At 41.6% G+C, this 25,950-nt stretch overlaps 1 protein-coding gene across 5 annotated transcripts in view; it reads right to left on the bottom strand.

The window, feature by feature from the left end:
• The window catches only part of adgrl3.1 (adhesion G protein-coupled receptor L3.1), a 170,903-nt gene that overhangs the window by 27,158 nt on the left and 117,795 nt on the right, over positions 1 to 25,950 (bottom strand). For all 5 annotated transcript variants that reach the window (XM_017425754.2, XM_017425752.2, XM_017425756.2 and 2 more), the window contains exons 12-16: positions 20,228 to 20,411; positions 13,214 to 13,336; positions 12,807 to 13,012; positions 7,095 to 7,271; positions 5,502 to 5,711 (exon numbers count right to left, since the gene is read on the bottom strand). In XM_017425754.2, coding sequence (XP_017281243.1) covers positions 5,502 to 5,711; positions 7,095 to 7,271; positions 12,807 to 13,012; positions 13,214 to 13,336; positions 20,228 to 20,411 — 900 coding nt within the window. The remainder of the gene's footprint in view (positions 1 to 5,501; positions 5,712 to 7,094; positions 7,272 to 12,806; positions 13,013 to 13,213; positions 13,337 to 20,227; positions 20,412 to 25,950) is intronic.

Below are 25,950 nucleotides of genomic sequence, written 5' to 3'. Positions count from 1 at the left end.
TCATTTCTAAACGTTTCATTATATCTGCTCAGTGGCTCATGAGATATTTTGCTAACAGACAACCACTCCCACAGTTATTGATCAAGGTTTAAGAACGGATCTCACGCAAAGACTTGGAGTAAATGTTGTTAATGACTGTCGGCTACAACCATGATAAATTGTAGCGCATGTGTACAACTGACTGAATTGTAATTATGTTTTCTAAGGTCAGTCGCCTGTGGCAGACATCTTGATTTGGGTTGGCCCCAAAGGGTAATCAGCTGTAGATGTACATCCAGTGGTTACTTTCTGCAAGTTTCACTAAGATTTGCACAGTAGTTCCCAAGATATTTTGATAGGATATCGCACACATATACGAGCCAAAACATTATCATCCTTTTGGCAGCAGGCAAGAAACATGTAAGAAGATAACATTCAGTGTAGTAATTTATGGCATTCCTATATGGCCTCCTTCACACTGGATGTAAAAAATTTGCCAGAACATGGATTGTAGGGTCTTGGCAAGGTTTTTAGGTGCATCTTATGAACATAGCGGGCTTTCTGTTGCATGTTGTGATAGGTCATGGAAGGTTTCGAGCATGCCCAGAATTCCTACAGCAACGCCGCAGTGGTTTATTTTTGTGGTGGCAGTGTATCAAGGTCCTGGGTGGAGCATGGTAGCAGGAGATCCATGAGACGGGGTCTGTGTGCATCGCATTGCTTGGTTGTTGAGAATTTGAAGCATGACTGGATATGCTGGACTCAGGTCATGGCACGGTCCTCTACCTCATAGCTAGAGGATCATGCCATGCTAGCATGTGCCCGACTGGGAGTAAAGAGTGTGGTAAGGGTGCAAGAGAGCTTCCCTCGGATGCAAATAACAGAAGGAAAAATCTATTTTGTCACAACTAAAAAGACAGTTCTGCTTTCAAACTGATGGTTTTTCCAATTTGCCACAAACCAACCACATTCTAGTAGGTCATGCATGTCATGGAGAGCATAACATGGTCATCCAGTGTGAGGGGGGCCTAATGAAGAAAATATGAAGGTTTTAAAATATGACTGGTGTTACTCAGAAAGCGGAAGAGCCTAAAGATGAAAACCTAAGGAAGACATATATGGTATACTATAATGTTAAATTTCAGGTGCCAGAACGACTCAAAACCGCTGTAAGACAGTTACATTAGTCAAGCTTCCTTCACCCTTTACTCACTGCCTGGAACTTGAGAGGGGGGGAAAAATAGAAAATATTAGAGACGAAGTTGGTGCTGCAGCCGCCTGTGCCGATTGACCACTTTTCAGACAGAGGCAGAGAGACGTTTTCAAAAGAGAGCTGACATAAAAGATAAGAGTCAGGTTGGTGAGTGGGGAGAATTACTTGGCAACACTGTTAAAACTACAATATGATTTTTGTCAATGCCAAGGATGGGCGAAATAAAGAGAATTGCAGCTAAAATGACTCAGCAGCTTCGCAACAAAAAAGACAAAAGCACACAATAAAGTTGACACGTTTCAAAAACTGGAAAAAGCCCGAAGTACTTTCGGCATGGATCATAAAATGCTACGGAAAAACTAAAGTTTGCACGTTGCTTCTCCAGCTGAAGTGTACATTTTGTACAAGCTACAGATTCACAATTAGGCTATACACTGAAAGCAGGTAAACGGTGATAAATGAAAGAGATGGAAATTTAAATTAAAAAAATTAGAGCGATGGAAGACAAGAAATCGGAAATTAATGGAGCCGTATCAGACCTAAAAGCGCATGAACAATATGTTGCCGAAGAATGAGAGATGAGATCTGGTTCGTCAGGTTGGTGGTAATGTTTTAATTTAAAGCGTCGCTCCTAAACCGCTGAATGAAAATGCTTACAGACAGATTTCTATAATGAAGGAGTTGGCAGTGAGAGACAATTACCTAATGTCGGTGAGACAATGAGTTTAGGGGGCGAGGGAGTCACTCATTTCCATTTCTAATGATCACACAGTGATGCTTTCACACACACAAGCAAAAATTTGCTCACTTACACACACACAAACCCACGCACACAAAGGTAAAAAAAAAAAAAAAAAAAATTTAAAAAATGGCTGCTTATGCAAAAAGTCATTAAGTTTCCCTTCTGGAATAACCAGCTTAACCGACTGCGAGCTAAGCGTCGCTGAAGATGTTAATGGAGGTCAAAAATAGTCACCAGTAATTAACAGGAGAATAAAACACACAAATAAATACAAAGAAAACGCAAGTCCCCCCACCCCACCCCCACATCCCCCAACACACAAACAAAAACAAAGAGAAAAGCATCACTATCAAGAAACATAATCCATCAAATTGCTGTCGACTATTTTTTTTTTGTTCGTTTGTTTCCAGCGCGAACGCTTTCTCTAAAAACGTTCAGCGGGGTGAGAAGACCTCCCAGCTGCTCTTGTTCACTCAGGGGGAGGAAAACGGGAGGTGGAACGAGGGGGTGGGGGGCTGCCTTCAGCACTTCCTCCCCACAGGACATACAACTCATAATGTTTCAAACAGCTCACAGGAAAAAAAAAAGATGAGAACTAAGATTTTCAAAGATAGAAATTAAACTGTGTACACAAAAAAGGGAGGGTTAGGAGTCCTACTGGCTGACAGGTCGTTGAACTGTAGACCAGACAGATTTTACCCACGGGTCAGGAAGTCAGCCACATAGACTGTGCAGAACCTAGTCTATTCAATGTCAATTAATTTATCTTTGGGCGCATGTGTTTATTCTGAAAATGCGTATTTCTAATTGACGTGTTCAAAACACAAGACCGTTTCCAGTGGACAGACATGATGTGTTTACAATGATGGGACTTTTGTTAAAAAGTGTCCCAATGCAGACAATTAGTCAATAAGTACTATTGTTTATGTTTATGATGTTGTACTAATCCCAAATGAAAAGGAAAATGTCAAACTGCATACCAAGCAAAAGATCAGGAGCTTTAATTTAGGTCTGGCCAGGGAGGGTGGAGCAGTGAAGGGTCAATGCTCCCCCAGCCACCCTTTTGTAGGTGCCCCTGCCTTGCAATGTGTCAAAATTTTAGCCCTTGAGCAAAAATTACCTTTAACTGTTGACCAATTTTTTGCTACTTATCGCTTCTAACTGTCCTTTTGACACTTTTAACTACCTTTTTGATACATTAAGCTTTTAGTGCCTTGCTACTTTTACCTAGCATTTTGCAACTTCTAGCTACTGTTCAGCCTCTTTTTGCTTTAATACCTCAGTCATTCAGCTCTCAGCATTCACACTGCATTTTAGCAGAAAAATGCAATTTATCTAGTTTTAAATCAAATGAACTTTTAAAATGAGACCCAGCGTTAGTTTGTTTGCCAACAAGGTTAAATGGAATCACATATTTTCATGTGAAAAATATAAAATTGTTACTATGCTACCATACTGTGTTATGTTTTATTGGCCTCTCAGTTGCAATCTTGGCGCATCACCTTAACAGTTTGCAGGTCGTCTATTCTCTAAAACACGACTTCGTCACCCCATCCGCAATCAATATTTGGGGAAAAAAAAAATGTTATCAGCGTCTCCTTCCTGGTAACTACAGAGGCCTTCGTTTCACCTTCTGCTTCAATCCAAGGTAGTTTTCTCCTGTTAAGCAGGGACGCAGGCAGACTGAGATCTCACTTGAAGCGCAACAGCTCTCCATCGTGAATGGTCAAACGCAGGTCACATTCACAAATGTGCCTCAAGTGGCACTTTGTTTTAGGAAATGGTTTATTTAACATCCTCCACACGACCGACGGGATTCTGCAGCAAAAGGAGCGAGACTGCAGCTTCTGCAGCCCGGGGGACGAAATGACAAATGAAGACTGAAGCTAGGCGGTGACATCACCGCGGCGAACACGTGAGCTGTAATAGATTTCATGGCCGCGGCTGTGTGAAGTGCACTTTGTGTAGTAAATCATTTTCGTGATGACTTGGAATGGATTTCAAACAGGCAAATTAGGCTTTTTGGCCTCTGTGCATTCATCATTGTTAAATTACTTTGGCCATTCAAGCTATACAACAATTTAACTCCATCCAGGTCTTCTCTGCTTTGTGAATTAGCTGTAAATTGTAATTAATGTGAGGTAGAGTCTTACACAGTGTGACAGCGAGGGGTTATGCACATTAGGTAAAAACAATTACAATAAACCCTTCAGCAATTAATGAGAGAAAAGTTGCAAAATCCGGGCAGGTCTGACATCCAGCTGGAGAAATGTTTGTTTTTTTGATTATTTCTAACAATAGTGCATGTTCAAAAGCTGCTGCTTCTCAGTAGCTCTAATTTGGTCACCCACTGACGGGAAGTAAACCTGTCTGAGCCTATTATGTAAACAATGCAGTGTGGATTAGTGTCAGGCCAGTGGGAAGAATTATATGTAACTATTCAAGCCTTAAACCATTTAGGAAGTTTACATTTATTGCCCACTGCTGAAGGCGAAAGAGAAATAATGTTTTTGCTCATGTCTGTGTGAGTGTGTGTGCACGCTCGTGTCTGTTGTGATAGCAACATATCTCATGAACCAATGTATGGATTTTAAAGAAACTCTCAAAAGGAGTCATTATATCCACAACTGATCATGTATTCAAGATGGCCGCTGCAGCTTAGCAACATTAAATAAGCTCAGTAAATTTTACAGATATTGAGCTGATATTTTTTGTGTTGGTAGCTGAGACTCATCCTCGACTTATACTCCAGGCACTAACAAATCACACAAGATATGTTTTTAAAACGCTGCCAATACCTTGATTGTCATTGACCTTATTTGTCTGTTGGCAAAATATATCCCGAACCACAGGACATAGTTTAATAAAACTCCCAGAAGGTAATATTTGGTTTTACACCTACAACGGTCATTCCAATTCAAGATGGCCACCGCAGCTAACTTATAGTAGCAAACACAAAAAGGGCTATAACTCAGCCACTTTTACAGATATTGGGCTAAAATTCGATGTGGTAGTAACTGAGACTAATTCGCAGCACTTCAAGCGCTACACCTTGCACAACATTTTAGCTTAAAACCTTGGCATTAGCTGTTAAAGTCAACCCTGTGTCTGTTAGCAAAAAAGCACATGAACCACTGGACAAACTTTAATGAGACTCTAAGAAAGTATTCATCGGATGACCATCGACAACTGATTGGCTTTAAAATCAACCGAATTTAAAATAGATGCTACCAACACAAAAAAGTTATGAAACAGTCAAATATAGATATTTGATATGGTAGTAGCAGCAAGTCAGCCTCATCGCATTCTCTGAGCACTAAGACATCTCATGAAATCTTGCAATGTTGCATGAGATCAGGCATAACATCATTCACGTTTGATCAAAATGACTTAAAAGTTCTCAAAAAAAAAAGACCTCTGGCATGAAAGGTGATGGTGACTAATTGTCATTTTATTTCACTTTGTTTTATTCTTTTCTGTTCCACCAATCATCAGCTTATCCTGGCTTAAAGTCAAAAACATGTTTGTGATGTTAGTATGGTGTGGCGGTAACTTCGCCCTCCTTACCGGCTGATCGGCCTTGTTGATCCCGACCAGAAACAGTGACTCGGCGATGAACAGGCTGATGCAGAGGTTCTTGTGGATGGTGTTGCGGTCGCTCTGCAGCCCTCTGAAGAAGCAAAAGGTGAAGATGCAGATCAGCAGGCACACCAGCGACAGCAGGATCCCCACCCACGTGATGACGTCCAGGAGCATGTCATGCATGCTGCCGGCTTTCTGTGAGGAAGAAACGAGATCAAAAAATAAAATAAATCACTCAAAAAGGCTTTGGCGCACGGCTACCGTGACTACGTTTAACCTTGGTTTTGCTGCAAACATGCATGAGTCATGTGTTTATGAGACGAAACGCCTTTCACTTTCTGCCCCCCTGACTGATGCGAGTCCTGCTGCGTGTCGCTGAGCGTTCAGGGCCACAGTGCTACGCTGCGTTGCACAGGTGCGCTAGCTCTATCCATCAGTGTCCCGCGAGCTGGCAGGCAGAGCAATGTTCAACATAACATTGCCGTGATGGATCTACTGCTCTGAACCTCACACGGTGTTCACAGAGGGCTGCCAAGCCAGCTCTGACCATGACCTCTTTAGATGTAACACACATCCCTCCGGCCCAGGGGGAGACAATGGCTGTCGCACAAAATCCAGAGTTACAAGCGCTCGATTTGTGGAAAGGAGCTCAGTCTAACAAAAGAGGGAGCTGAAAAGTGCTTATCCCACACACTTCAGGACAGTAATGCTTTTATCCACCACCCACTGCAGCTCACGGATATCCAAATAAATGCTCTCACCTTCTAATCAAATAACACTTTTACAGCAAAGTGGGATCTGAAGCTTTGTTCTGCATTTTTATTTTTACTTTTTTTTTAGTAGTAGTAGACCAGAACTCTGACATATGATTGCTGGGATTGCAAAATATTTTGTAAGTTCAGTGTTATTATCCGGCTAAATCAGAGTCTGTCATTATTGCCTTCCGCTGAAGGAGAAGCGACAGTGTTTTCAAGATGGCTGCCACATCCGACTGACGTTAAAAAACACACATATGGCTATAATTCAGTCAGTTTTACAGAAACTGAGCTGAAATTTGGTGTGGCTGTAGCTGAGAGTGCTTAACAACACATGGCTCGAAGTGCTACACATTGTATGAAATCTTTGCTTAAAACTTTCACATTAACCGTTGAAGTTTGTCTGTTAGAAAAAATATTCCAGCAAAGAACCACTGGATGGGTTTTAAGGAACACAATCATACATCATATGCCAACAGCTGATCAACTTTTGGAGTCGGTTCCATCCACAAATCAAAATTGGCCAACACAAATGTGGATTTAGCACTTTTACAGATCATGAGATCAGTTCTGATGTGGTAGTCATTCACAACACAAATTCCAAGCATGACACTTGGCTATTCTGCAATATTTTGACCAGACTTGTCGTTTGCCAACATGAGAAGATCTTAGTTCAAAAGTTTGGTGTGAAAAGCGACAGGTGACATGCATTCCTTCGAGGAATATGAAGCTTTTAATCGCTAATAAAATGATAAATGACTGACTTCTGAACATCTTCCTCCCTACATCTTCCTTCCTCTTGTAAAAAAAAAAAAAAACATACCTTGACCTCCACGTGGGCCATAAGCACTGCAAAGCTGGTGAGGTGGGTGCAGGAGCAGCTGGTGTGTGTGCGATTGGTGGCTAGCAGTCGGCAGTCCTGCGTGGACCAGAATCCCGTCATGGTGCGCTTGGAGTAGCTCCAAAAAGAGCAGTTGGGATTGAAATTCTTTTCCGAATGCTGCAGGAAGAGAGCGACAGAGAGAGATTGCAATCAAGAGAAACCCAGACAGGCTGGAGGAAACTGTGAGACGAAAAACAGGAGGGGGAGGGGGAGCATGATGGACGAGAATATATACTTGTCCGCAAAGAGGTGGGAGGCAGGGACATGGAGCGGTTGAGACGGCCAAAGAAGAAGAAGAAGAAGAAGAGGAAAAAGGAAAAACAAAAGTGAGAAACTGGTGGGAGAAAAAAAAAAAGGAAAAGGGACGGAGAGGATGTATTACAGAGAGGGAGTCCAGCACACACAGCGACACAGCAACAAACAGAAGGGACAGAATGCAAAAGCGAGGAAACAAATAAACACGGAGCCGTGGCAGGAGGTGACAGCGCTGCGTCCGTTCTTGTTGTGTGCGTTTGGCGGTGCAGGAGCGGCTCGTGTTGTGCAAACTGAGGATGTGTTTGTTAGGTTTATAAAGTTGCTCTCGGAAAGAGCAAGTGAGGACTCTTCCGCTGCCAAACAAGCTGGGTCACCAACTGGAAGCGCATTTGCTTGTCGAACGAGGAAACAAAATGAAGTAGCGGCGCTGACCGTCGCATTAATACAATATGGGGCAATATGGGAGCCAGTCTGTTGGTGCAAATGTTTAGACTCTTCATATGTCAGCCAGAGAGAGCTGAACCGTCGGAATTAAAACTGCAACACAGACACACGGCGTTCCCATCTCTAAAGAAATAGTTTGAACTTGATTAAAGTGTGGTTTTGTGGAGAAGCTATGAACAGTTATTATCTTACCTGCTGTAGATAACTCGGTTTGGAGAAACAAAGTTTAATTTGGACCAGCCTGACGAGCTAACAGCTGGTCCGAGACAGACCAAAGTGGATTGCTGCCGCCCTAAAACAACTCCGGCCTAAAAAATGTTATTGCGGTTCATGCAAATATTATTTTCATAAACCTTTACACACTGATTGTAAGAATCAATAAAACGCCATATGATTGAACTCTAAATAACCAGTTAAAATAACTCTGCTCTTCTGTGTAGTTAATCATCTAATACAAATCACAAGGTGGAAGAGTTGTTATGAAACTTGTGAGGCTCGAGCTGCTTTACGTCTCATCAGGACCAAATGTTCAGCTTTAAACTGGTTCAAAGTCCTACTTATTCAATGGGTTTCACTTTGTTCATCTGCACCTTCCAAGGGTAGATTTGACTGTACAGAAGACATTGCAGCCTTGTTGACAAGCAGCTTCTTACTTTTAAAATTTCCCCTAGAACAGTTAATTCTTCTTGGTCCTAGAAGTGTAAGAAGCATCTCTGAGCTCCCAGAAAACAAACACACTTGCTGTCCCCGAGGATTAGTAGCCTTCAGTTATCGGGCTTCCAGTTTGGTTACACGAGTATGCCACCATCTCTGACCTTTAGGACTAATCTTACAACCCAACTTTGATTTTTTAGCTTTTACTTGGTTTCATTTGTTGTTTTGATTGGATAATTTATCGGCTTTTTATTGGTTTTCTAATTTTGTTTTGTCTGTTTTCTTCTATCTTATGTTGTATGTTTTTGATTGTATTTCCTTTGAAAAGCACTTTGGGTTCCCTTGAGCTTGAAAAGTGTGATATGATACAAATGAAAAAAAAAAGATCTGATTTGATTTGATTTTAGATTTTAATATTACAAATATGCTTTGATTTTGTTTCTACTAAAACTAGCTGTTAGCACGCCGCTCAGGTGTTTATTAATATTTGCTCCTCCAAACAGATCATTCCGACTGTTATCTACGACAGGTAAGACACCGAGTATTTATAAGTTCTCCACAGTAGCCCACTTCAAAAAGAAATACACCCTGACCCTTCAAACACAGACCACAGAGGACACCAAATATTATCTTGCCTTTAAGGCTGTGATCAATAACTTTCAAATCAGAGGGAAATTAATGAACAATCAAGCTGACATATTTGAAATAAAACTAAAACCTTTCATTTCTTCATGTCCTGCGTCAAACCAAATTTTCTACTAAAGCAAAGCTGCGAAATCTAAAACTAAACTTGTCACCTGAGTTTGATTGAAGCACAGGTTTCAAAGCCTGATGTGTGCAGCTCACTTTATCTGAGTGGCCTCACTCAATACTGCTGCATAGAGATTGATTAAGGGCTGAAAGAGGTGTGTGATCCTTCCAATGCAGGTTCCAAAACAGAAATCCAACGATAAAATGATGAAACTATTGGGCATAGAAGAAACTGGTGATGCGGAAATGAAACCTGAAGCTGTTGTTAAACTCCATGAGACGTCACAAAGTCAGCTCTCATTTGTGTGTTTGCGGGACTAAAATTGTGTCATTTTATTCTCATAGCAGCTTTGCCTGGCCCCTTCGTGACACAAGGCCCTGGCCGAACTTTTTCTCACAAGGGTTTTTGCCAAGTATTGTGGGATTGGTCAGAAGTTAAGTGGGCGTGTTTATGCGGAAAGGCCGGTGAGCTTTAATGGAGCCATTTTGCTTCTACTGCTCCGCTGAGAAACAGCTGGAGGCTGTTAGAAAATACAGCCGTCTTTACAACTGTTCCAGCAAAACTTATAAAGCCATGAACTTAAAAAGACAGTCAGCTTACAAAAAAGTTGTGGAAGAAGATATCACAGTTATTGTGCATGGGGGGAGACCGCATGGAGACACAGGGAACTCTTAGTGGCTGTGGTGGCTGGGAAGAAGTGCGCCTCGGCCAGGCAGTGTATGGACACGTTCCCTTCGTTCGCTCATTATTGTGCATCGTCAAAATTGCAAATGCCAAACGGCGTGTACTGTCTCAGTCTGTTTAACAAACACGTCTGGTCACGGTAAGGGAAGCAAAAATCTGTACAAGGACAGGAGAGCTGAGAAGCTGACAGGAAGGAACACGTTTTAACGCTGTAGGAGGAGGAGCTCTGATCTGAGTGTCTCGTGGACTATGAAAGGTGTGAAAACGAACGTCTCGCAACTATGTGACCGCGAACCGACTTCTAGACATCTTATGAGCCTTTAGCACTTCTGATGTCTTCTCCAGATTGTTCTCATCATAGCCATGTAAATCAGCAGTATTCCTTGTGTCTGTACCAGTGGCATAAATATACCGCAATACATCTTTCAGTCGTGGCAGACAAGAGCTCAACTCAATTCTCCGATGGAACTCTTGCTTAGTTTTTCATCAGCATCTGTGTCGCACAGAGGGGAGCCGGGGGGGTCATTGTGGAGCCCTACGGCTGTTTCAGAAGTCAGATGATGCTGGGACATGGCAGGTGGCAGAACTCAAACGTGCTTTTCACTCAATTTTAAGGTTTGATACCCCTCAACTAGGATTGACTCACTGCAGTATAAATAACTGTGCTTTCAGTGCTTATAAAAGATAACTGGAGGCCCCTGACTTCTCTCGCCTCCTCACATGGCAGATCTATGATGCCTGAACATAAAGATTTCTAAACAATAAAATAAGGCCACTTGGATTAGTGTTGCACTCCGAATTAGAAGTCCTAAAAATATCATGAATGCATTCAAAGTTTGTTCTTTCCATTGTGTTCAGCTATCATATTTTCTATTTTTGAATGAGTGTGGGGGATACCACTGGCTGTTATGATCATTTTCACAAGGTGTGAAGTAATCAGGCTGTTGACTGTAAATACAGGCTATAAATACCACAGCGAGACCCATGCTGCTGAATGAAGGACGCGCCGTCACCGCAGGAGGACTGCGTTAATTGAGGAAGTGAGACGGAGCGGGCGTCCAGGGAGCACCAGAGTTTCCTGTCGGCGTCTCAATTTCCGTGTCAAAAAAAAATAGAAGAAAGTTCTTTTCGTTGTTTTCCTCTCTGCTGTTGCATCGATTCCCTGTTAAGGTTTCTCTAATCGGTAGCTTCATTTCTCTATATCAATATTCATGAGTTGCTTTTTCATTGATCATCCAGATTTAAGTGTGAGGATATGGGAAGGAAATGCTCGCAGACATTCTCGTTTAGGCTTTGATTTTTAAAGGCAACTTTATCTAAAGATGAGCAACTTGTTTTATTAGTCTGGGCATTTTAGGACGCCTGGCTCTTTTACTTTTCGCTTGTGTGTGCACGATCCTCTTTAGTGCTTGTCCTGTGCTCTGTTTTATAACCAAGAGATTCGGTTAAGTTTGCCGATGCATAACCATTGAAGCACCTTCACCACAATTGGGCTGTTATTCCGTTTCTGTCATGATTTTGGGATTCACCACTCCTCCCACAGCTTTAAACCAGTCTATACAAAAAATACATCAACGTGTGCAGCTCAGTTAAGAATAGTGTACTGTGAGTTTTTATAGAAGCACATTAAACAGCATAGACAAAATTGTTTTAAAAAAGCAAAACATGTCCACGTAACCAACTATACAAATCTGGTAAAATGAGTTAAAAAAAACCCATCATCCTCTGTAAATATCTATAGCATGGGTGGGCGTACTTCACAGTCATTCAAAGTTTAAACGAGTCACAGAAAATTGAACAGATGGACTCGATGTGACTGAACTGGCACTTTGATATGTTTAACAGTTTTTACACAACTGCAGTTTAGATTTTTATAGTTCTTGAAACTGAGGTCCACTAACTTTTGAGCTGTCTAAACTTTCCAAATATTTTCCAAAGTCTTCTTGTTCCAGCAAGTTTACACTTTTGATGCAGTTTGTCTTCTTCCACTCAGTGTGTCTCTCGCTGTTGCAGGATTTACGGTTTTCTCTCAAATCCCCCCAGAGTGCAGAGTGCACATCCAAACTCTCACAGACTTTAACTGTATCAGAGCCCAGACTTTTCTCATCAAAACTGGAACTGGGCTCTTTTTAACTGGGCATATCTCCTACAGAAAACACTGTACACACATACAGTATAAATTGAGATCTGAGACAATCAGATGTTTCCTCGCCTTATTTTTTTTTTCCACATGAACAGTTTCACTTCGCTTCAGTTCACTACAGCACTTTGGAGTCACTTTCTGTGTTTTTGTGTGATACAAATATTTCTAGAAATGTTTCATAGGGATATTTTTTTTAGAAAACACAAAGAAGAAAACTTTGATGTGAACAAGACCTTAGATTATTTTAAAAGTAGGTTTCAGTTTACTTTTGGGCTTCATAGAAGAAAGCTGATGTATGCTGCAACAGCTGCACTGGCACCCTTGAACATTTCGTCAGATTTTTTTTTTTTTTCTGTTATTTCTACTATTTACAAATGCTCTGATGATTGAAAATACCAACTGTTTGCTAACCAGATGCAGATACAGATTCTTTGGCAGCGGCCTGGCTTGAATTCCAATCTGATCCATGTCCCGTCACAGAGCTGTCTTACAAGTATAAAGGGAGTAAATCAAAAAAAAAAAAAAAACTTGGAAAACAAAGTTCAATTGAAATAGAAAACTAAGCTTTTAGGTGGTGAAAAACAGCAGAAAGGAAAGAGGAATGCACAACCCCGAAAGGACAGGCTTAGTCTAAGTTTAATCTTATTTATATATATATTTGTAGCTTGCTAATAAAAGGAAAATGTAGAGAGCAGAGTTTTGCTCAGAGCCTGTTCCTTACCTGCAGGTGTTTGACTGTGAAGACCACGGGCTCAGACAGATAAACCTTGTTGCTCTCCTTGTTAATTGACGCCATGATGACCGGAGAGTTGACGATAACCGAGTAGTTCGGATACACCGCCTCACTGCTCAGTCTGACACTGGCGTTCTCTGTTGGCAGGTACAAATTCAAGTTCCTGTACAGCACAAACGCCATCCTGATCTCACCTGGAGGAAGACACGGGAGAAATGATGTTAGCTATTGTTGGCATCAAACAACAACGGCCAAAAAATAAAAAATAAAGAAAAAAGGAAAGGAAGCCCTGCAAGCCAGTTAAAGACAGTAAAAGAGACTCGGAGGGGAGGGGCAGGGGTCACGGACCCCACAGCAAGCATTAGGAGACGAGGGAATGTGTGGACGTCGTGTACCGTTTTTGCCGTGCTGTTTGAGAGTGCTGGCTGATAGCTGGATGGAGTTTCCATGTTGTTCTGACTGAGGGAATGTCAGATCTGCAAGGTTCCCATCCGTGCTCAGCCTGGCTACCTCCAACTCTGCAATACACACACGCACACACACACACGCGGCTTCATGTCAAATCATAGCACAACACGTTACATCAGATTTGCGTTGTGCACTCTTGTATCAACCATGTTTTCTCACTAAGTGTTTCAAAGCAGATCACAGGCATGAATCCTCAAGCAGTTTCGGGCTTCTAAAGCAGTAAATTAAAAAAAAAGAGAAAAAGATCTGACACGCTTTAAAGTGAAATAAAGAGACATTTTTTATATGAAAAACCGTAACAGTGTCTCCAAGCAACCGCTCCAACACATCAAGGTAGATTATCCTGCCTCCTCTTGTATTGTCAGAATCTAATTTCACAATTCAGGTTCGTTAGCACATTCCTGATTACAACCGAGTGAAGTGTTAGATAAAGTTTCTAATTAAGGACTAATTATACCTTTGGTGTATTGCTATCCTGTGCTTCTGAGTGATTTGGTGATTTAGACTGCTGCGTTTCGTGGTGAAAACAGCCCCCCGATCAAGTAAACAACATGACGACAGCTCCGATTATAAATGAGAGTGGATGAGGAGCTAAAAACGGGTAAGAGGTACGAAAAAAAAAAAAAGAAAAGAAAATCTAAGAGAGGGGAAAAGTGCCGAGGAAATGAGAAGACACGGCTAAGCAGGAAGGAAAGGGATGCTGGTTGAGTTGCACATTAGCCCAACTAAAGCAGGTACACACACACGAGCGCTCACACACGTGCACACCCACCCACGCCCATCCAGATCGGCAGGGTATCGAAACACGCTGAGTCTAATCTAATTAAAACATCCTTGTCATGACAATCCTCCTCCTAAGGAACACACTTGTTCATTATCGTTATCACACGCGCACGCCACTACCGCTGTGTTATCCCTTTCAAATCACTGTTTTGCTTCTAATAATAACACTGTTTGTTCACCCGCCTTATCCTGCGCCTCGTAGTCGCTCTCGCACAACAATCTCGCACAATAATATCACTTACAGTAGCTGCAGTGGCATCTCAACATTGCGTCAGATTATTTGCTCGTGTCACTCACTCTCGTCTGAGAGGCTCGTTAGTAAAAAGGGGGAGTGGGGCGGCGGCGGCGGTGGAGGAGGAAGGGGTGCGTTAAAAAAAAAAGCGTGAGGACAGCGGTGGGGGAAAGAGGAGCAAGGGAGGGGGGAGAAGATGGAAGTGAGGGAAGCGGGAGGAGGAGAGAGGCAGAAGTGACAGGCTGTTCGGGGCTGATTCTGAATACGGGCGAGAGATAATCACACTGGATCTTCCCACTGGATTAGCTGCGAGGGAAGATTAACGGCACAAGAAAAAGGAGAGGAAAAATTTTCCACTGAAAAAGGCACAATTCTGTTTCAAGTTCCTCCGAGATGCAGTAGCCTACATCGTGGCTGTTTACGTAACGTTATTTATGTGCTGCGTTCGGGGGAAGAAAAGAAAATTGGAGGAGATGCAGGGCCTGAAATTATGTAAGTTGAAACTGTGTAGGCTGGCAGGCGTCGACGGAGCTAACTTACTTAAAGGGATAGTCTGGTGACTTTTGAGGCGGCGCTCTGTCGGATAGTTATCAATCTTACCTTTTTAGCCGAGACATCAGTCAGAGAGCTCGGAGTGTGGAGACAAAGGCAGAAGTTTTTGTCCAAACTAGGCTGATAGCTGGCCAAACGACAGATACATTCAGCAGCGTATATATGGTGTATCTTCAGTATGTACACATTCTTGTAGTAACACAGGTACACAGGTAATGCCAAACTATGCAGTCTCATGCAAAAGTGTAGTGGTTTAAGAGTAGTTAATGTAGCATTCTTTCACACCAGTATGATGTTTTGGAGAAAGAGTTGTTTATTAAGCCTGAAAAATGATAAAAACCAGGCCCTCGTTCAGCCATTAGCCTAGCCTGAATGAAGATTTCTACCCTTTGTTTCATACTCTGGGCTCTATGACTGAGTCATGACCGATAAGGTATGAACTATTGATAACTATTTGACAGAGCATCGCTTCAAAAGTCACCAGACCATCCCTTTAAAAGTAACGGATCATTCATCAACAACTATCTTACCTGTTATTGACATCTCTTATGACGGATTCAGTTTGGAGAAATAGTGTTTAATTTTGACTGGACTGACAAGCTAATGGCTAGTCTGATTGAGATCAAGCCCAAAGTGGACTTCTGCCATCTTAAAACTGTATAAAACTCAAACCTTTACATTGTGCAGATAGCCTCAGTAGCTGATGTAGCACTTCCAGTGCAGTCTGACATACCAAAACATTCCTGCAGGAAAAGCTGTGTAACACAAACTTGTGGCAAAAAAAATATTTATAAAATAGCATTTGCCTGAAATGCTGTGAAATACTCAAGACTGACGTTCCACTTAGCTTTTCGGCCTCGCTCAAACTAGCTGTTAAGTTTGTTGATCTGGTCTGAATAAAACAAAAGGTCCTTCAAACTGCTATCTGCAACAGGTAAGATGTAATTGTTTATAACCTTTGCACAGAAACCCACCTTCAAAGATCTGAGCTGTGCCTTTAAAGTTAATTAAGAATATGACAAAGTAACGTCGGAAGGACAGACTTTGCAGAATCTTATCTGCTGGTGCCGTCTGTCTTTGATAGGAAAAACTGCAGTAATGTAATCACCACGCTGCGTGACTTAAGCAGCTGTAATTTCATTGCTTATTGATGTAAAAGTGAGTCGAAAAGGAGAGGAAAAAAAAAAAAACCCTCAGAGCATCATTTGACATTCAACTGCCACCATCACCCTCGAGCAAGCACTCATCCAGTCTTCTTCTTTTCTTATCATCTTCATTTTTCTCTCTTCTTCTGCTCCTCCTTCGTGCCTTTTCATCTGTCACTGAGAAGCACACAAGCACACTGAACTCTAGTAATGGGGGAATGATGTGGAGGAAATTTTAAAATATCAAATCAGATTGGGAGTAAATAGGAGGATAACTAGAGGAAAACCTAAGTGGGTGCAACTTGCTGGTGTGAGAGCAGATGAAATGATGGCTCACCGATATATCATCACCTAAAGGCATGAAAGGCAAAGAGGTTTCTTTTCGCTCTTCAGTAAAACTCCGTTGTGCCACAGCGCGGCGATGACATGATCAGCGAGAAAGGAGATTACAGGCAAAGGGAGCGAGCGAGCGAGCGAGCGAGCGAGAGAGAGAGGAGGAAAGGGAGGTGAAAGTGATTGTTGTGCTTTGTCAATTCCGCCTACAAGGAGAGGGCAGAAAATATGGAAAGATAAATAAATTAATACAAATTATTGGCTCAGGCAAACGACTCATGCCAGCCTCAAGGCTAATATTTTCCCTGCGTTTTGTGAGGAAAATAAAAGCTCTCGGAGGATTTAACCCTTTAACACGTGCTCATCGTGACCTTCCATCTGACAGCCTTGCGTGTTTACTCTACATAATAAAGCAAAGCATTCAAATCTGTGAGGAGGTCAGTGCAGGCTCCTCGGACTTTTACCCTCCCCTTCAGTTATGTTGCGCGGCTTTAACTGCGCACAAACCAGCAGCAGAATTACAAAGCTACAAATTCCAGAGGAAAAACGGGTGATTTTCTACAAAACCGCCTGTCGTTTTCAGTTCAGGTTTTTTTTTCTGTCGTCATGATGAAGCCCCTTTTTCCATTATACCGACACGGACTCACTATGCATTCATCAAAAAAAGAAATAAAATAAATATATAAGTAGACGTTTTGCTTTCTGCAGGTTTTGACAAGTCAACTGACAAGTAATACGAACTGAGCCTTTTAGCTGGAAAGCTTAAACTAGACAGAAGGTAAAAAAAAAACAAAAAACGAAGCAATTCAGAAAAAAAGGTGATGAAAAGCTGGACTTGTAGGAGTGTGCGGCATATGTACTGTTTACAGTCCTAATAATGCCGTATGTTAACAATAAGGTTGTGGTAATTATTGAGTATTTCTGTCACTTTCAAAAAACTGTGTGAAAAAGCAGAAAACATTGGGGATTTTTAGGAGTTTAAATCAGTTGAAGAAGGTAATGTGTCTTCAAGGATACCAACTACCATTAAACTCCAAACAAGAAGAAGAAGAGCCCTTCATGAGTTGTGTTCATGCGTACTCGAGCTCCCGAGTGCTTCTGCATAGAAGCTGAAGAAAGAGAGACAGACAAACTTATTACCAGTCTGCCAGCTTCACACTCCTCCTCTTCTTCAGACCCTCTAACCAGGTTAGGATCTTCATTTCCCGCGCGGCTTCAAGATGGCGAACGCCATTCAAACCAGCCCTCTTTGCCAACTATGTAAAAAAGCTGCTACAGTGAACGACGGTGACAACAACAAACCTGAACCACAATCGAAGGACAAAACACCAAAGTCAAAATTACTAAAAGAAGAATTTGAAAAGGTCAGGGAGTTTCGTAAATCAAAGGTGAGGGAGATGAAGAAAAAAAAATAAAAATCCCAGCAGCAATTTTTGGCAAAAGAAGTGCCTTACCACAAGAAAAGCACAAATTTGCAAATCACAACCAATGCTAATAGAAACGTTATTATTAAACATACGGTACCAGGTCCACTGGAGGAGAAGGATGGCTCATTAAACCTTCCTGGCCTGTCAGAGGTAACTTGTGGTGAGCATAAAGAAAACACTCAGTTGTACTGTTAGATGTGTGTGTACACAGGTGTTGTTTTTATGTCAGTTTTGAATAAATTCATGCAAAGTAGTTTTGTTTGCTGTTTCTTAAGTATCATTAGTAAGCACCAGTAAATATCTTATTCACCAAACTGAGCAGGTACGACATAAGGCTTAATATATTTTGGAATTATTAAAATATCATTGAATTACTGTTATTGGGAAAACAACAAAAAATATTGTTGTATTTTTATCAATATCAAACACCCCTCGACATATGTACAATCTGCGAAAAATTACGTTTTTAAAAGTTAAAGAACTTGAAGCTTTCAGTTGATCTCAAAACTAACAACTACCAACATGTAAATGAACATAATATGAGCTATTTTATTACATGTTGCTTTTTATGTACCAAAAAGATAAAAGGCATTCAAACCCAAATGTTATTTCCGAAAGCAGCAGTCCTGGCTGTTACACACGCTGTGTTTCAGAACAGAAATCAGTATTAAGTGTAAGATTTATGCAATTAGCTTATTACGTTTATCCATCGTTCCATCCATCCATCCATCCATCCATCCATCCATCCATCCATCCATCCATCCATCCATCCATCCATCCATCCATCCATCCATCCATCCATCCATCCATCCATCCATCCATTTTTTTCTTTCCAGGGTGCGTGGGAGCTGTTCCAAAGTCTAATATGAGAATTCAGTATGGTAACAAAAACACATAGGGTAGTCATACTGTCAAACTGTGTTTTAAAATACACACATAATGATCTTAGATTTTTATATGTCATTGTAATCATAGAAGCATTTGATCTCCAGCAATTTTGAAACCAAATTAGAGTTGCTCCAGCAGTGCTTTTATGAACTCCCCATGCCACCTTTTAGTGCCATGCAAAATAAAGTTGCAACTTCAGATTTGCAGAATTTGTCCAAATCATTTCGATTCAACTTTTAATGCCCCGTGGGCTTCTGCCGTTCATGCACACTTTCCAGAAAGCAATCACCGGATGCACATCTACAACTGGTTACCTTTTGGATCTAATCAGATTCAAAATGGCCGACACAACAGGCTTATTAAACAGAAAAATAGTTAAAGTTCAAACTTCAACTTCAACTTATCACCTGAGAGCTAACTGACTGACTAGTGGAGTCAACTCAGTCTGTCTGTTAGCAAAATATCTCACGAACCACTGAACGGATTTCAATGAAACTCTCAGAGAGAAATTAGTGGACGGACATCGACAACCTATTAGCTGTTAGAGTCTAACCAATTTAAGTTGGCTGCCATAGCTAATCAGCCAAAAATAACTACAACTTGCTCAGTTTTACAGATACTGAACTAAGATTTGTTGTGGTACTAGCTGAGAGTCCTTCACAACCCATACTCTAATACACTGCATCAGATCGCATATAACGTTACTTTCAAGGTTTGACCAAAATATGCAAAACATTTCTCAATATAAGGCGAGTCTTTAATTAAACATAATTTAGCTATTATTTTTGTGTTTACCTTAACGTTCAGCTCAATGTTTAGCTCATTTTTCATCTACTCACCGAAACAACAGCCTCGTTCGTTTCCTTTTTTTGTGTGTGTAATAATTTCTGACACACAGTGACATTAGATGAAACACTTTGATTGTAGTTTGAAAGATAAAACACAAATCAGAGGCGAAAGATTCAGTAATGCCGCCTGCCAATGATGCAACTTAGCAGGAAATTGCATCACAACCATAAAACATTACCAGCCCAAGTGGGGTTGTGAATTTCATAACGGGGAAAAGAAAACTAAACATGCAACCCAGTTTCTAACAAAATAAAAGACTGCACTATCATATACGTATGCCCTGTTATTCCAGAAATAAGGAGAAGTTTATCAGTGTCAGCTCACAGGAAGAACCTCCCTTATTCTGTGCGTAACCTCTCTTTGTGACAGTTGAACTTTTCTTCAGACGTCACCATTTTCAATGTGCGTTTGCTTAAACAGTGATTTTAAATAAGCTGCAGGTCTGTGTTTGTGGTTTTCTCCTCTGCTAGCTCCGTGTTGACCTGGTGACCTGTCCAACATGTATCCTCCCTCCCACCTGGGAGCACTCGGACCCCTGCGTGGATAAAACAGGCACAGAAAACTGGGGGGAAAAAAAAAAACACGATAGATGTCCCAATATTTTTGGTTCTTTTTCGGCGCAACACCTAAAACCTCGGAGTGCATCAGTAGCCTTTTCTTTTTTTTCTTTTTTGACAGTTGCAGAGTCCAGCTGTGACAGTTACTTGGAAGCAAACCGTAAAATGTACTTACGGATGTAGTCAGTGGTTTCCTGCACGGTGTCGGTCTTCAGGAGGTTGTCAGCCAACATAAAAGCTCCGGCTTCCACAGTGTCGAGCAGCAGAGTGGCTGAGTGCAGCTGTTCGCTGGTGGGCAGCTCCTTCCACGCCACTCGGGCTCTCGGATGCAGCAAATTGTTTACCGTCTCCACCATCGCCTAGGGGGGGGAGGAGAGGGATTGCAACAAAGACCCAGAGGTCACATATCGCAGCTGAAGCTAACGCTAACGCTTTGAATCGCTTTCAGTCATTCGTGCTCATGTCAAAGTTTTTGCATAGGACAAGCGGCGTTGCTACACCCAAACTACTGCAGACAGAAGCCAGCGGGATGCAACAATGAGAGAGCAGGAGCTTTTCATTTATCATGTTGATAAATTGTGGCAATCAAGACATTAAAATGTCAGCAATGCAAATGCGGCATTCCCATGCAGACATGGTAAACAGAACGAAGAAAGCTAAGGATGGTATGTAAATAAAATGTCTTTCGAGTTCACAGTTGTCAGTGTTTGCTGTTGATTTGTTTTCTCTTTATAGGAGGGGAATCACAGATGTTCCCCAAAATCAAGCTCTTAGCTGATTGCAATCACAACGTTTTGGCATTCTAAAACCTGCTTCAGCTACTTTTGCCCCCTTTCCTTCTCATTTTTAAGGAGCAGCCTTATCTTTGAGTCGGAAAGCTTGCTTCTGATGACGTATGGGGGAATTAGACGTGTGTTTTGTTTAATGTCTGCATCCAGCAGAGCGGTTCCGAATCCCAAATATCAGCAAAAATAAACAAGAGAACAGTTGACTCACTGAGATGTTTTCCATGAAACAATACCGATTTTGTCTTCAGCTCACATTCCCTCGCGCTCTTAAGGATTCTGCTCCTCCTTTTTCTTATATAAACACTACATGCGTGCGCGCGCACACACACACACGTCTGACACACATCTTTAAAGACCCATTGAGAGATAAAGAGACAGAGAGAAAAGAGAGCTGGTGCAGAGGAGGGGAGAACCATGGGAGAGCGATAAAACAGTCCAGTGAGTCCACGGTGACAGGCGTCCACTGGGAGCGAGAGAGGCGGAAAAGCGAATACAGGTACTATCAAACACACACATCTCACATTCCCCTTTGTCTCCTTATTTTCTCTTGCTCTGTAAACCACACTTCATGCAGACACCCTCTCATCCTTCGCTCATCGCTTCCTCATTTTTCAGGGCCTCTCAAGGAGGAGGCAGAACGAGCAAGTTGAACAGCAACACAGGTGCTATTAAACAAGCTTAAAACGTCTCCAGTGGGGAATTACGAGGGCAAGAGGAAAGACGGAGGAACGTCACTTTATTGCCATTCGTACATCCAATGCTTGACTTCTTCCTAGTCCCCACCGCTAAAAGAAGACTCGGGTAACCAGGAAGGGAAGGAGAAGACAGCTGCGGCGTGTGTTTTTGCATATGCAGTGGATGAGAAAAAGTACACAGATGATAAATTATCGAGTGCTGATTGAAGTGTTCCTACAACACATGCAGCTGCTCTTTTCAAGTAGAAATAATCCTGTATATTTGAGGCATGTCGTACCTACATGTAAATACAGTAGATCTCGCACACTCACAAATGCACACACACAGAGGAAAACTGGTGCCAACAAGCTAATATGATAATATTATGTCCTCTTTTAGCACTAGCTGCTAATTAGGAGGGATGCATTTTGGATGAGTTTGGGAGGGCTATGTGTAAACAAAAACTAATTAATCCACTTCTTCTGCAAACAACCAGAATAAGCAGGAGTGGATGTTGGGCACATGTGTGCGCACGCCACCAAACTCGTTTCTATCACCAACCAGTCAGTGCTGTGAAAGACAGACTACGAGCTTCAACACCCTTTAGAGGATTTTTTTTTTTTTTTTTGCAACTTTACTGATGCTGCTGTGATTTTATCTACCACAAAAAAAAAAAAAAAAAAAAAAAAAAAAAAAAAAAAAACCTGTACTGATTTTTGCATCTTTTCTTTTTTGTGCTGCAGGGTTTTTGGCTGCCATCTTTGGATCTTTAGTTTGGTTTTGAATTCTCATTTAAATCATCTGTATCCCCTTTTGCTTCCCATTTTAAATGTGAAACCATTTGTCGTTTGTGCATTCTGTTGAGCTCCCATCTCTTGCACCAGGTTTCAGTGACTGATTGCTCCATCAGGGTTTAGTTATTCACTACGGTCCAATGTTTTCTTTGTTCCCTGCCAGATCCTCATCAGTGTTACCCTCCCTGCTCTGGCTCTGATCATTGTTGTCTTTTGTTTCCCGTGCAATGAGATGTCAGATTGTAGAATTTCTGCACCTGCAATGCCTTTTGTTTCAGTTTTGCCTAATAAGTAATTAAAGCTTCTTTGTTCGTCACGTGTCAACCTTTGACCTGAGAACCTGCATGTGGGTCCGCCATTAAACTGTGGTGCAGAGGGAATGTAATGGGGTTCATATTAAACAGACTACATATACAATTATGTAATAAATTGTGAAAAAAAATCACCTTTGGACTTTTTTTATGGTAAAAAGAACTCTCCGAGCTATAAAACAAGCCAGCTAAAGAACAATAATGGGGTTTTAGGATCTTATATTTAAAAGCTGTCAGATTTGTAAAACCAAGTGAACTTACCCATTTTAAATGTGTTACCTTTTCCCTAAAACTACTCTAATCCATCCCCTATCCTGAAGCCAGTAAAAACCAGTGTTTCTCTGCATAAAATCTGTCTCTACGCTGATGATTCAACTCTTATTTGTAGGACATCTACAAGTGCCTTATAGTTTGACAATAAATTTTTAGAACAAAGCTGCAGGTTGAGGTTTAAGTTTCTCTCAATAACCAGAGATTCTACTTCGTCCAAACATCTAATCTTCGTCTTATCTATTATTTATGGATGACGTAAACATAAAAAGCTAAAAGTGCTGTGGCATTTGCACTGAGGGGACTTCATTTATTTAGGTTTGTTTTGTCAGTGCCACACATTAACCAGTGTTAAATATCAAACAATTCAACTTTTGTTTTGTTTTGTTGACTTCTAACCAACAGCTAATTAGCAGATCCAGTCCCTTGTCGGGCTTTAAAAAACACACAAAACCTCTAAAACTATCAGTAAAACTAATGATAGAGCAGTAATAAAATAACACATAAACTGAAACAAATAAGAATATGAGACAAACAAAACGTCATGGAACAGAAGAAGTTATTATTGACATTACTGACATTTCAGCATATTATCGTTTGAATATTAATCTGTAAAGCTATTGAAATCTTGATTTTAGTTTATTTTCAATAAAAAAAGGACTATGGTGACTTTTTAGAGATGCATGCCACTCTCAAATACTTAATATATTGTTTAATGAGTCAAAGCTGTGCTAAACTAGACATTCCTCACTTTATGAAGGCCCCATGATTGAATTACAGTACAAATTCCAGCAGGTTTATACGTTTTTTTTAACCACTTTGACTTCAGTGACTTGCCCAACACTCTCAGGCTCAACCTGTCTTTCCCCCCGAGGCACTCCTTAACTTTTACATTTTTAATTTCTTACGTCCAGCTAACCTTGCCTCAGTTGATTCAATTGCTTTAAATTTGAATCGCTCTAATTATTCTTAACTTATTGTACTTTTTAAAACGAATGTCTTTTTTATTGTTTTACTGTGGAAATTGGGCGAGCGCACTCTTTTTCTTTTTTTTTTTATTCTTCCATGTTGTCGCCTCAAGTTTAAATAAATGTTGAATGTCACATGCTGAACAGGACGGAGATGTATGTGTGCTGGCATTTGTGTGTGTGTGTGTGTGTGTGTGTCTGTGTGCGCAGATGGGGGTGTGCACTAGGGGCTAAGAGATGCTTTGTAGTGCATCATTCTGCTCCACTTGCTGTACAGTAGCGGCCCAGGCAACAGAAACAGACAGAGGGGAGGATGTTCTTTACTAAAGGCATTGGCAGACACGAGAGCTGCTTTCCATTCGCTCCCGCTGCCGCGAACGCTCACTTTCTTTGATATGTTCCGGATAACCCAGCTTTTCTGCTCTCATTAAACTTCCCCTCGCCTCTTATTGCACTTTTTTTTGCACTCATATTTTCCTATAATTTTTATTTTCCCTGAAATTTAATTCACCGCCATCGAGATTGCATCTGTAGGTAAGGAAGGAAGGAGAAGAAAGAGGTGTGACTACTGGAGATGCAGGCGTCTCCACATTGGGAAAGTCAGAATATTTGTGCTGGTGTGGGACTGTGTGTGTGTGTGCGTGGGTGGGTATGCCTGTAAGCTCTGGTGCCACTGGTGACATTTCTATCCCGCACAAGTATGAAGACTTGAGGGCTGAAGCAGAGTTTTTCCTTTTTTTTTTTTTTTTTAGGGTTCTTCAAAAAGGGGGGGAGGAGACTCTGCAGAGACAGATAAGGGTGTCACTTGTGTGAGTGTGTGAGTTCCAATGTGTGCATGTCTTTGTGAGGCTAAAAATTTCATGGACGGCGTGCACACACCCACGCGCACGTACACCCACACACACGTACACACACACAAAGAACAGTAAATGGGGCAGAAGTGAAATGCTTTGAAGCGTTGGGGTAATCCAGCGTAAACAGCAGCGGCAAGACAGACTCGAACTGGGCTGGGCTACGACTCCCAGAAATCCAAGGTGAACACGGATGTACAGTACATGTACACTGATGCACACTGCTGCGTAAAATGATGGAGCCGGGGATGTTAGAAAGATGCAAAGGAGCTAGACTAGAGGGAAGATTTTTATGGGTTTTTTTTTTTCGTGTCTCCGCCTGGCTGAGCTGTGCGAACATTTCGAAACCATCGGCGAAGAAGGCTTCTCTGCCATTTGTTGTTGGGAATTTTGTCGTTCATCACAGATGAATTTGCAGCTAAATCAGGCTTTAAATTCACACGATGCCACGTTCTGACCCACCATCCATAGAGGGCAAATTAGACATTGTCATTGAGCATCACCGTCTCCTCTCTGCCCCAATTATCGTCGCTCTCATATTCCATTCCACTGTTTTTTTTTTCCTCTCATTTTTGCTCCATCCTCCTTTTTTTTCTCCTCTGTTTCTCTCTTCGCTTCTACCTGACAGTCTACCTCCCTCCTTCAGTGCACCCTAAAGCATCAAAGCCTCTCCACACCACCAACTTCATCATGGATAAATTGCCAATTTGGTATACATGAAACGAGTCCCCAGTTACCCAAACGAAATGACTGAGGAGGAGAAATGAAGTGTGAGAAGAGGGGAGAGAAACAGAGAGGAGAAGGAAAAGAAGGAAAAAAAAAAAAGAGGAGGAAGAGAATTCAATTATTTTTTGTCTCTATTAAGAACGCAGACCTCCTGCCCACTCTCCTCACTTCGCAATTAGTGGCGTAGATAATTAACGAGGAGAGGGCAGCACCACACCACATCCCCTAATCACACACGTTTCTATCTGGCAGAGTAAAGGACTGTTGGTGTAATTTTGCTTCACATAACTAAGGCTAATTATATAATCGATCACTCCCAGCAAACCCCCCGCCCCGCCGCCGCTGCGCCCGAGGTGTGCGGCGAAGCGTTCGGGTTTGAACCTGTGGCGAGTGGCGCGAACACCGCCGTGTCTGTTTTGAAAAACATTTTTTTTGTAAAAAGCATTATTTGGCTTTGGGAGACACATTACGATTGCCTGACTGTTCTGATGTGACAGCATCAGATTATTGTGGAA

The sequence above is a fragment of the Kryptolebias marmoratus genome, linkage group LG3 (assembly GCF_001649575.2).
Source record: "Kryptolebias marmoratus isolate JLee-2015 linkage group LG3, ASM164957v2, whole genome shotgun sequence".
NCBI lineage: Eukaryota > Metazoa > Chordata > Actinopteri > Cyprinodontiformes > Rivulidae > Kryptolebias > Kryptolebias marmoratus.
The sequence above is the reverse complement of the archived record's forward strand: the minus strand, read 5'-3'. Positions and strand labels throughout refer to the sequence as shown.